The following is a 12,959-nucleotide window of genomic DNA, read 5'->3' as shown; positions in this document are numbered from 1 at the left end:
TATGCCTACCTTCATGCCTCCAGCTTCCATCCCGGGCACATCACACGATCCATTGTCTACAGCCAAGCACTGAGGTACAACTGCATCTTCTCTAACCCCTCAGACAGAGACCAACACCTACAAAATCTCCACCAAGCGTTCTCAAAACTACAATACCCACATGAGGAAATAAGGAAACAGATCAACAGAGCCAGATGTGTACCCAGAAGCCTCCTACTGCTACACAAACCCAAGAAAGAAACCAACAGGACTCCACTGGCCTTCACATACAATCCTCAGCTAAAACCTCTCCAACGCATCATCAGGGACCTACAACCCATCCTGGACAATGATCCCACACTTTCACAGGCCTTGGGTGGCAGGCCAGTCCTCGCCCACAGGCAACCTGCCAACCTGAAACGTATTCTCACCAGTAACTGCACACCACACCATAGTAATTCTAGCTCAGGAACCAATCCATGCAACAAACCTCGATGCCAACTCTGCCCACATATCTACACCAGCGACACCATCACAGGACCTAAGCAGATCAGCCACACCATCACCGGTTCATTCACCTGCACGTCCACCAATGTAATATATGCCATCATATGCCAGCAATGCCCCTCTGCTATGTACATCGGCCAAACTGGACAGTCGCTACGGAAAAGGATAAACGGACACAAATCAGATATTAGGAATGGCAATATACAAAAACCTGTAGGAGAACGCTTCAACCTCCCTGGCCACATTATAGAAGACCTTAAGGTGGCCATCCTGCAGCAAAAAATCTTCAGGCCCAGACTTCAAAGAGAAACTGCTGAGCTTCAGTTCATCTGCAAATTTGACACCATCAGCTCAGGATTAAACAAAGACTGTGAATGGCTTGCCAATTACAGAACCAGTTTCTCCTCCCTTGGTTTTCACACCTCAACTGCTAGAACCGGGCCTCATCCTCCCTGATTGAACTACCTCATTATCTCTAGCTTGCCTGCATATATATATCTGCCCCTGGAAATTTCCACTACATGCATCTGACGAAGTGGGTATTCACCCACGAAAGCTCATGCTCCAAAACGTCTGTTAGTCTATAAGGTGCCACAGGACTCTCTGCTGCTTTTACATATCCTTGTGTTGACATTTTTGAAAGAAAAGAAATTATTAATGGTTTAAAAGTAACAGTTTTAAAGTTTCCATTCCATGGAAACAGTTTTCAATTTTAAAAAGCCGAAATGTTCAAATGTCCTGTAAAATTATATGCCCCCTTGAGTGAATACAAGGATGAGTTCCCTGGCTAGGCTGTGCTGCTGTATATGAAATGCAAGAATACAGAAAAAACACTAAAATGAATTACCAATTCGCACTCATTTAGGATATCTATTGTCCTATATATAATGAGTTGGGAATTCAGTTGTTATTTTTGGCATTACCACTGCCACTGATTATATTGAGTAGGTAATAATTTAATGGTTCATAAGGAGGGTTTTTTGGTTGTTTTTTTTTTAATTAAAGGAATTAAGTAAGTGATCACTAACCATAAGACACTAAGTAGGTGCACTTAGTTCATGGTATCAAAGAAACTAATTGGGGTCTTGCTTGTGGGTCATCATAAGGTGAAAGGGACATGCGTAAACTCTATAACACTATACTGCAGCTAATTATGTCCTGATAATTAGCTACAGTATAATGGTGAATACTGCAATTAGGACCTCTGTCCATTGGGCCCCAGTACAGTGTTTTTTTATGCTGACAAAGTAGCTTTCATGACCAATTCAGCAGTCATCCATGAATTTGCCCTCATATCCATTACATCACAAAACAGAAAGAGTCATACACTTCTTCTGCCCCAAACCATCAAGCCCAACATGAAAGCTATGGCATACCTTGGCTGTCTGTCCAAATGACAACTATTTCAAGCCAAAACTTAAAAAATTCAGGAGATCAAGCTCATTATTTGTTCTCTATGTAAGAGATAAAAAGCCTAAAAATCCTTTGATATTTAGATTGATCAGAGGGTTATATATACGAGACATGCAATATAAGGTAAAGAGTTGGGCTTCTCCTGTACTCAGTCCATTCTAGCAGGTATTTTCATAGTTTAAGTTAGCAATGTTGTCATAAACAGATAGTTAAGGGTTAATGCCTCTTTTACCTGTAAAGGGTTAAGAAGTTCACCTAGCCTAGCTGACACCTGACCAGAGGAATCATGGGGGGACAGGATGTTTCAAAAGGAAGGAGGGAAGTTCCCTTTGTCTTGGTCAGTTTCATTTTCAGCTGGAGTGGAAAAGATCAAGGAACCATCCTCTTATCAGAATAGAAAGTTTTAGAAAAAAATAAATAGTTTTATGTTTTTCTTTTGTGACTTTGTCTTTGTGCAATTAGAGGAATAATCAAATTGGGAATTCTTTTGTGTACTAAGTTTTGCCCAGGGGAACATCCTCTGTGTTTTGAATCTGTTGTCTGTGAGAGGAGCTGGTTTGCTAATCTCTCCCAGAGGTTTTTTTTTCTCCTTTTACTTCTTTTCTTTAATAAAAAGTCTTATTTTTAAGAACGTGATGGATTCTAACACAAGGAAAAATCAAAGGGGATTGGATCTGGACTCACCAAGAATCGGTGGGGGAAAAGAAGGGGGATGATTAAATTCTCCTTGTGTTAAGATCCAAGGGGTTGGATCAGTGTTCACCAGGAAATGGGTGAAGAAGTCTCTCAAGACTACCCAGAGGAGTTAGTACTTGGGAGTGGTGGCAGCAAAACCAGATCTAAGCTGGTAATTCAGTTTAGGGGGTTCACATGCAGGTCCTCATATCTGTACTCTGAAGTCCGGAGTGGGAGTGAAACCTATGACAAATGTAATCACAAGATTTTATTCATTTAGAGAGATACAGTGTTCATAATAGCCCTGGAAGTCATTTCAATTGGCAGGCTCTGCAACAGAAGGGGCATATTCTGGCTAACGACTGACAGTTTTGCTACCAAGGCTGTGAACAGACTGAAGACACAATGTAGGATTCTTACTATGCTGAGGAATATTGAGCTTGCTTAATTAAGCAACGGTATTCACTAACTACTTCTTTAAAAATAAGCACGTCTGTGCAACATTTCAGAATGGATTATCTAGGTTACAAAGCTCTTTAAGCCTTGTCCAAAGGAAATTTGAACTTTACCTTTTTCATAGAGTGATCAGAGTTATCTACATTCCACTGTTTTTATATGTTCTCCCTGCCCTTCCTCTCTGGGGATCACAGAACTAGTTGTATCATTTCCATCTGAAGTGAGGTTTATGCTGCTCAGCTAGTGAAACCATAGTTCTAACAAGTCTCTTCAGATAGTTTTAGAGGTCAGAAACCTTGCCTCTCCTGCTGAGGGCATCCTGTTTATTTTGTGCATTTAAATATGGGTCAGTATACTTCATTTCTTCTTCGAGAGAAAACAGGAAAGAGTTAACTTCACAACTAACAGAAATACCACACATGGTAAAGTTAGCAAAATAGGGTACAGTATATCATATTTAACATTCCTTTGCAGCAAGACAAGCAGCTTTGTCATTCAACCTTAATATCCAGAAATCACCAACCCCTTTTTACTGCTAAGCGTGACAAAGAAAAGCAAAGAAAATATCAATTTTTCTATCACTACACTCATTTCTCATGACAAATCACTCCAGGCTGGTGCCATTGCGTTTTCAAACAGACAGATATTATACTTGCTTACAAAAAAGGAAACATCTCTGTCATATGCAAAGTATTTTAATGCTTTTTTTTTTTAAGTTGAAGATGCACATTTTACCTTTGGCAACAGAAAATAGAATGAATCACCAAAGTGTTTATAACAGCATTAAAAACCAAGCAATAAGACATTGATATCCTTTGTAAGCGTGCACAGCACTCTTCTTAAATTTGTTTAAATTACATAGGTAAATAGGAGAGACTCTTCATATACTTTTGTAGCAGACATTTAAAGACATGAGAAGCAAGTATTTTAAATTATCAAAATGTAACATATTGTATGGTACATAGTAGGCTAAAGTATAAAGAACACCTGTATTATTATTATTTGTATTACGGAATCACCTAGGAGCATTAATCATGGACCAGGAGCCCATTGTGCTAACTACCATTCAAACACAGAACAAAAAGACAGTCCCTATCCTGAGAATTTACAGGTACAAACAAGAGAGAGAACAGATGCATACAGACCAATAAGGAGATAATGAGACAATATTGGTCAGTATGACAGGCCGTGGTACTGAAGGGCAGCTCATTTAGACACACAAGCTGCTCTCCTTTTATACACATTAGAAAGAGGCAACATTACTGGTATAGCTGATTTCCTTTTAGCTCTACTGGACTTTTTAGACAGCCCAGGTGAGACTTTGGACATCAGCACTATAACCACTGATTTCTCTCTCATCAGCTGGTATGCCCACCCCAAGCCTCTTATTATCTTATCAGGCTATTATTGTGCTGTTGCCCCCTGTAGAAGGGTCTGCCTTAAAAGGCTTAAAACAGCCCGGGGAGAGAGCTGTGGCAGGGAAGGAAAAGCAGGACTGGTTGGGGAAAGCAGCCTCAACTGGGGGCCATGCCCGAATCAGGCAGAGGCTGGCTTAATGAGGGCCCAGCTGGCCCTTATAAGAGGGCTGGGGCAAGAAGCCAGAGACAGACTCTAGCTGCAGGGAACTGAGAGAAGGCACCAGGAGTGGAGCAGGGCTGGGGGAGGGCCAAGGAAGCTGGGGAGCTCTGGCCTGGAACCCCCCCCAGGCTGTGGCCTAATGGAAGGCCAGTTAGGTACTGGGGTTGCAGGGGGCAGCCCACGGGTAGACAGAGAGGCAGCAGGTCCAAAACCCCTCTTGCCTATGATGAGTGGCTTTTACACTGCAGTCTGCCCAGTGAGTTGGGGGCTAGATGGTTACTGGAAGTAGCCCATGACTGAGGCAAAGTGGGGATTGGGGGGGGGGTTCTCCTGGGTGGGGAGACCCTGAGACTGCCGGGGGATTGCTAGAGGATAACACCCAAAAGATAAGGGGCACTGGGAGGAACACAGGAGGGCCAGCAGCAGCAGGACACCAGCCTACAAAGGGTGCTCCAGAGGCTGGAAATACTAATTCCCTGAGACAACCAGCAGGAGGTGCCACAGGGTGAGTCCTGCACTGTCACCCCCCAGCACTGCTCTTGCCTAATTCACTTCCCTGAGTCATTATGACCTCCACACTCAACACAAGGCCATTTGCCAGCCTCATGGCCACAAAGCCCATTTTAAGTACACAGCAAAGTTGAATTAAGTGTACATCAGCACACTGAAAGAAAACAAATAGCTTCATAATGGTGCATAAGACAATAGGCTTGCACTGGACACAAGTGAAAGGACTGTGCAATTTTAAGTTTACTCCCATGGAGAATCATACCACAACAAAACCAGAAATCAGTAACACAAACAGGTTATTCTCTAGAAAGATCCATGGCTAAAAAACAGCAGTCTTGCAAGACAGGAGAGGGATGTGCTAGCAGAGCTCACTAAAGTATTAACTATTCCTGCTTTTACACTCTCACTTCATAAAAAATAAAATTCAAAGCACTCACAGAGATATTAGTTGAGAAGCAGTGTAATCTAGAATTCTGAAGAAACTGCTTTTCTCTCCCTCCCGTGACCACTTTTGACTTTCCATGGAAAGGCATGATCCAACTGCTTATATATACAAACTACATTCAAAAGCAATGGGCTATTATTTTAATGGGAATATAAAACTGAATGAGTGGATAACTATCAAAAGAGGGCCCTAATCATAAGCCTATAAAGTTCCTCACCTTAAGTCCCTCTTCACTGTCCATTTCATTACACAGAAATATTCTATTGACAATGCTAAAACAATAATCAGGAATTATCTAATATCTAAAATAACACTCTACTTGCTTTATTCATTGTCTCTGTGCAATGAAGTGCAATGCTATGTTAAAGTTATTGGACAAATTGAACAAATGTTTTGCACCAGCTGGGGGGGACATAAAAAAGGGCCAAGATAAGGATATACACTTGGCTCCCACGTTCAAAGCTAGTTTTTGATTTTGTATGTGAAATTCTTTGAGCTGTGCATCATCTCCATATGGCTTTGTATATGCTCTTCTATCAACAGCATCTAAAATTTATTTCTCCACATTTAAATGAACAGAACTTACAGTTTTTGGGGAGAGGGGTGGAAGGATTGGAAACAATTCCAAGATTTTATATATTTGCTGTAAACAGTGTAAAAATATTTAAGGGCAGGCTCCATAATGTAAAATGAAATGATTAGTTCCACCCATAAAAGAGAACATATTATAAGCTTGAAGGACTAATGGGTGAATCATAAATTATGCTGATTGGTTATGTTAAACTTATTACAGGTTTCTTTAATTATAATACAATGAGCTTCAGGTTTGTCAGACTCACAGGTCTGTGAGTGATGGGATAGTCTAAACTAAGTTACTACAAACCATGTCATGTATGATTGCAATTTACACCCAAAAAGAAAACTCAGAAGGAGAAGAGGAAAATTTTACTATATGATTTACAGGTCCAAAGCTGAAATACATGGCTAGTTCAAGTTAGCTAACAAAGGCTGTAGAGAACACCATGATGAAACACTACAGCAGGGGTTCTCAAACTAGGGGTCGAGACCCCTCAGGAGGTCACGAGTTTATTACATGGGGGAGTTGTGAGCTGTCAGCCTTTACCCCAAACCCCGCTTTTCATGCAGCATTTATAATGGTGTTAAATAGATAAAAACATTTTCTTAATTTATGGGGGGGGTTGCACTCAGAGGCTTGCTGTGTGAAAGGGGACACCAATACAAAAGTTTGAGAACCATTACACTACAGTATAAAACAAGGCAAACATGCATTCCACAAACTGTATAAGCATATTCCATAAGCAAACCAAGGAACTACCCTAGCATCAGCTGAACGAACAATAATCACCACAATCTTTTGGAAGAGAGAACTAACGGTTTGGTTTAAGGGCTTGGAATATCAGTGGATCCATCACTCAGCTGTTATTCTTATGTTTTAAGTTCAAGCTAAATCACTTTACAAGGTTTAAAATGACCTGGATTTCTTGATGTTGGCTGGGCTCCAATCTATTACAAACTACCAAAATTTGACACACTTGATAGACCATACGTTTAAGAATCTTTAAAATGAATGAGCACAGGAAATAAATGATACCTGTTATTCACAAAGTGGTCTCCCCAGTTCTGAGTTCAAGGGAATAGATACTAAATGCTAGTTCTGAAAATATAGACTTGAGTCTGGTATATATACACAGGCCCTGATTCTACAATCAGATCAGCACAGACAGGACCTTATGCCCTTTTCAGAACTCCACTGAACTGTGTGTGGCTCCACACAGGTGCAGGGGTCTGCCATGAGAAGCAGATTGCAGCGTCGGGGCTGGACAATGTAGACTCCAGTTTTGTACACAACATTCTAAAAAAATAAATTAAAAAAAAGCATGATTTAAATTAACATTCTAACTCTCTTTCCTGGGACAGATACATAATAGACTGCGTTGAGGAGAAAAAGACTGCCAATAACAACACCGACTTGACCATGTAGCATAAATTCTAGCAGAATACATTAGATTTAATAGAGGAAAGTCAGTAACTGATTTTACAAATAAATTTGGAAGCAAAAGATTATTATTGCACTTTTATCCTACTATAGCTATTATCACTGCAAAAACCTTGTTTCTAGCTCTTAAAAATAAGTTACTTCCACTGATGAATTCGTTAAAAAGCTTTTTCTGTCCAATTTCAATTTACTTAATATTACACACACTATAAAACAGCAATACTTTATATTAGCTTCTGCAGGGAAAAGACATTTGATTGGAGGCATCTATCTGATACTTCTGCTGTGTCCATCTATGTACAATTGTGTGACCCCATAACAGGCAGGATAAATAAGACCGAGTTGTGTTTGAGGAGATTCAACTTCACAACTTTGATTGACACATTGTATTTATAACATTATACAGTAGCTTGTCCCAGTACATCCATTATATAGCATATATTCCGATGCCTTTTCTTTCCAGAGGTAAGCTGTTCCAGATTGAAACGGCATTAGGCTTTTGTGTCAGTACTGATTAAAGATATTGAGTAGCAGTTTCAAAAACACCCAAGTGTCTTAGGACCCTAAGTCTCAATGAAAGTCAATAGATTTAGGTTCCTAAATTACAAAGATCTACATTCTTAGATGAGAGAATGAAAGCATTTAGTAGGTTCAGATGGATTTCCCCCCCCCCCCACTTCTTAGCAAAAATTAAAATAGAGATCTTCTACAAAACATCCCCCAAATTTGCCAGTAAGTTTGTCTGTGTTTTGGCCTGCTTTTGATATTTTAAAGTGATTGACTGAGCAATTGACATTTAGGGCCAAATTATGGCAGCACAGCTATGCTGGGAAAGGAAAGCGCACAGAGTAGTTTGTCCCATCCCTCCTTCAGAGCACCCACTTAAGGACTTAATAAAACTGCAGGACTACATAGAATTTGGGGAAGGAGGCAGCTAGCACTACTACCAGAGCTAGTAGTTCTGCACTGGTTCTGTTCAAGCAGTTACTCGAGTTCAATGCACATATAGATGCATGCACACACCAGAGACCTAATGAAAATTTGACCATAACAGATCTCCACTTTGAAACCTTGTTTTATTATATTTTGCTGAAGATGTTTTTCCACCGTCTTTCCTTGCTTTTCTGAGTTATCATGGTGTTAAAGTGAACTTATTGTACATGATTATCTAAAATCTTTGTGTCAGTCTAAACTTGGCAATCCTTCCAACCATGGTAGGAAAAATATTTTTCTTTGTGTGTGTCTTAAAAAGTAATTGAAGTTTTGCTTCTTTACTAGCAATACAGCTATGCTGCGGGATTTTTCATTTCTTGTGTTGTGTTCTTCCACTTCCTTTGATCATGTCATGAAAAGTCATTCTGTGATCAATACATGATCCCAGAGGTCAAAAGAACTCAAAGCACACAGTTATTTAGGGATATCAGATTGTATTAATAACCCTTTGGGAGCAATAAGAGAAGCCTGCTGTGCTACTGGCACAGCAGAGATAATATTGCATTATCCAGTTCAAAATTAAAATCTTTCAATTCATCCTTAATATAATTAATTGTTCCTTTATGCTGCCTACCAATTATTTTTCTCCTACTACAGATGAGCACTGACAATCTATACTATTTCACATGATTAGAAATACTATTTATTTTTATTAGCATTTCATTCAGCAGTGATAAAATGTAAAAAGTCTTTCATTGTCACCCCATGATCTTGTTTGAGGGAGGAATGCTAATAGCCACACTTGCAAATGACTGTATTACAGGGCGGGTGTGGAGGGGGGAGGAGGAAGTGAGTGAGCTCCATCAGCTCAGTGAAAAGAAGAGGAGAAAAATGAATTAGAATGAGAAATCCTGAAGAATCCAAACTGGAGTCTTAACATTTACTTGCTTTTGTTATGTCTATAATCAATGCAATTTAAGACTGCAGTTGTTATCCAAGTTTTTAAAAATGTCAGTGAAGCACCATGATATTAAACAAGGCTTTTGACTGTTAAAAAAATTGCAGGTGTAAAACAGCATCCCATAATACAGCCCCAGAAGCTTAATTCGGTCATTACTTTCAAGAGCTATAAAAAAAAATTACATTTACATTTTTCCCCACTAACAAAATGAATTTCTCCAGGCTCTCTATTTCAACATAGGAATTAATCATTTGTGCATCAAAAAGTTTATTGTTGGAAAAAAACAACAGGACAAGCACTACATTACCTGATGCAGGACTGGCTAGTTTGAATGAGCAAACTTGACCTGAAACAAATCTCAATAAAAAAAACAAAATCATCATCTGTTAGGTTTTAGTTCCTGTTAGTACTCCTTGCTGTTTACGAGAGACAGTGTCATTTATTTCTCTGGCTTTATTTACATTTACATTTCAGTGAATGCATTACATTTCAGTCATGCATTCGACGAAGTGGCATGAATGCTCATGCTCCAATACGTCTTTTAGTCTATAAGGTGCCACAGGACACTTTGCTGCTATTTCAGTGGAGAAGATTCTGATCATACGTTTCAGATCACCTGTGCACCACAGATCAAACCATGCCAACATTGTAAAATTTTGATTTATACACTCCCAAGAGGAACTTTGACTTCAATGGAAGCAAAATTGGGTCTTTAACAACACTGCTCTACAGCCAAAATGCTTCTGAAATAAATGTAGTCCAAATTTACTAATTCTGGGTCACTGAGAATGAAAATGATGCTTAAAATTGTTGATTGGCTCTAGTTTTCAAGATATGCTATTGGGTCAGTATATGCTATTGGGTCAGTATATACGACCCTTGACTTGGGAATGGTGGAGGATAAGTGAGTTATAAAGGGAAGGGTTCTCAATTTAAACCAGAAATGACTAAAATACATCTTTCACTGGATCTATGAATAAATCTATGACTGGGTTTGGACAGTACTTGCTTTTTAGGCAAAACAATGAATGATGCAATCTGAAGCTGGTATTGCGTCATACATGATATGAATTGCATCATGTTATTCCTAGAAGTCATGGATGATGAAATCATAACGAAGCTTACATCACTCTGCTGAACAAATTGCCCTATATCAGCTCTAGAAATCATACAGTGTCGTACTCTCTTATTTGTCAGTGTTTGATTTTGCAAAGGGACACATTTCTGTTTAGCCAAAGTGAGCAGAGATGCCTCATACTTGTGTGAAGAGTGCAGATAACTTCTGCTATGTTTGTGGTGAAGTGACTTTTGCATCACAAAAGTGCAGTATAACCACTATGGTTAAGAAAGCCTATCACCTTTATTTTGGCTGCAAAATTGGAGATCAGGACAAGAGGTGGGCCCTACACATATGCTGCAACACTTGTGCAACAAATCTTCGCCAGTGGTTGAACAGGAAAAGGAAATCTATGCCTTTTGCAGTGCCAATGATCTAGAGAGAGCCAACAGATCATACCAGCAATTGTTACTTCTGCATGGTGCCTCCAGTTGGGAAAGGTGTGTCAAAGAAGAAAAAGTGGACTGTGCATTATCCAAACATTCCATCAGCTATAGGCCCAGTACCCCACGGAGAAGGACTGCCGGTTCCTGATGCACCCGAATCATTCTGACTTGAGTCAGACGAGGAAGAGGAAGAGGATGAAACTTCTGGTCCTGAACCATCAATGTCACAGGACCCACATTTCCTCCCATCCTCCTCCTCTGAACCACACCTCATAACACAAGGTGAACTGAATGACCTTGTCAGGGATTTGGAACTACCCAAGAGTAAGGCAGAGCTGTTGGGCTCCAGACTACAGCAGTGGAATCTCCTGGCAGGCTATCAGGGCAAATGGAACCCATCAATGCTTGCAGACTATTGCTGGACAGTGACAAGAGATGCTCCATTTAATGAATACAAGAGACAAGCCAAGAAGCGCCAAGTAGACACTGAATAGGACTAAACTATGTACATAATAGTTTTTTGCCTTTTGTTTCATAATCAATTTTATTTATATAACCCTTTTGCTGATTTTTAAAGTGTTACATAAACAGGACAGGTGAAATATTATCATGTAAAGCAATCATAAACACATGAAAAGACCTAGGTTTACAATTTATGATTAAAACTCTACTAGCTACACAATATACATAGACATAAAATGTAAAAACTTAAATATCTTAGAAACAGTAGCCAGTTGTTTTAATTGTCATATTTGAATTCAGCACATCAAAATACATAATAAATATCACATTTTATCTCTGAAGCAGACGACTTCTCAAAAATTGTAGACCAGTGTAATTCAACCAGCAATAACAATTCTTTCTTAACAATTTTGCTGTTTTCTATTTAAGAACATTTCTCCACCATCACAACCATGTTTCTAGTGAGCTGAAATTACCATGATCTCTGGCTGTTCACTTCTACCAGCACCATCACTGGCGTTGACCATGTTTTGGAATATTGATTGCCGGATAGATGCAGAGCCAGAAGCATGAGCTCAAAATATTCTTTTAATGTAACTTCCACACACAAATGTCTTCTGGATAGTGGGATGGGGAGCAAGGGCTCAATCATACAAGGTGCTATGCACTTTGGACCAATCAAGCATGTGTTTCACATTAAGCAGATGTAGTCCAATTACAGTCAATGGTGCTCCTTAAAGTTAAGCACATGCTTAATTAGTTTGCAGGATTGAGCTAAAGTGCTCCATGCCTTTCAAGAATGAATTCTAAGAATGCTTTGAACAAGTGAGAGGATTTGAAGAAAAGCTATTTAGAATCCAAAGGATATTTCCCACCAGATTCCATCATTTTGAAGAGATGATACATTCTGAAGCTAAACTACTTTGACAGTATCTTCACATAAATAATCAGACAGATGCCACAGTGACAAGCACAGTACAACTACACAGAGCTTTCACTATAAGTCCTCTGAAAACTTTTCTGCATATTTCCAGTCCTTTGCTCTTCTAGCCTTATAGAGCAACAGCAGACACGTTAACCACATGAACAAAGATAAACCACATAGCCTGGGGGATGTGATATTCAGGGTGGATAAAAATCAATGTGTTTTTTTAAAAAAAAAATATTAAAAACAGATTTTTTTTTACAAAATGCTTTTTGAGGAAAAAACCTACGTAAAGAAATTATAATTAGGATACATTATAGCTCAGATATCTCATCATGAAACAGAGATTATAAATTCTAATTCTATAGTATGAGATAATATATTAATATAATGTTTAAGAAAGGTTTTGTAAATGAGTTCCAATAGTTCACAGATTAGGGACTCAATCGTAGAGGGTTCCGGGGCTTCTGTATAGATTATTTAGGTTAATCTTTATATCTACACAATGAGACTCAGTGCTCAGTCTAGAAGATATCATCAGAGATGCTTAGTTTTGTAGTTCTCAAACTGCGGATTTATGTCTCCAGAGATAACA

The 12,959-nt window shown here is 39.2% G+C and overlaps 2 protein-coding genes across 2 annotated transcripts in view; one reads left to right on the top strand and one right to left on the bottom strand.

Annotated features, from left to right (window-relative positions):
• Window positions 1-965, top strand: part of LOC127056346 (uncharacterized) — a 502,054-nt gene extending 501,089 nt beyond the window's left edge. Inside the window, exon 3 of the mRNA XM_050964095.1 lies at window positions 850-965. Within this exon, the coding sequence (XP_050820052.1) occupies window positions 850-946 (97 nt within the window). The 3' untranslated portion in view covers window positions 947-965. The remainder of the gene's footprint in view (window positions 1-849) is intronic.
• The window catches only part of CLSTN2 (calsyntenin 2), a 771,758-nt gene that overhangs the window by 710,182 nt on the left and 48,617 nt on the right, over window positions 1-12,959 (bottom strand). The gene's annotated exons all lie outside the window — the stretch shown is intronic.

Source organism: Gopherus flavomarginatus, chromosome 8 (genome assembly GCF_025201925.1).
Source record: "Gopherus flavomarginatus isolate rGopFla2 chromosome 8, rGopFla2.mat.asm, whole genome shotgun sequence".
Lineage (NCBI taxonomy): Eukaryota > Metazoa > Chordata > Testudines > Testudinidae > Gopherus > Gopherus flavomarginatus.
Note: the sequence above shows the minus strand (reverse complement) of the source record. Positions and strands in the feature narration are given on the sequence as shown.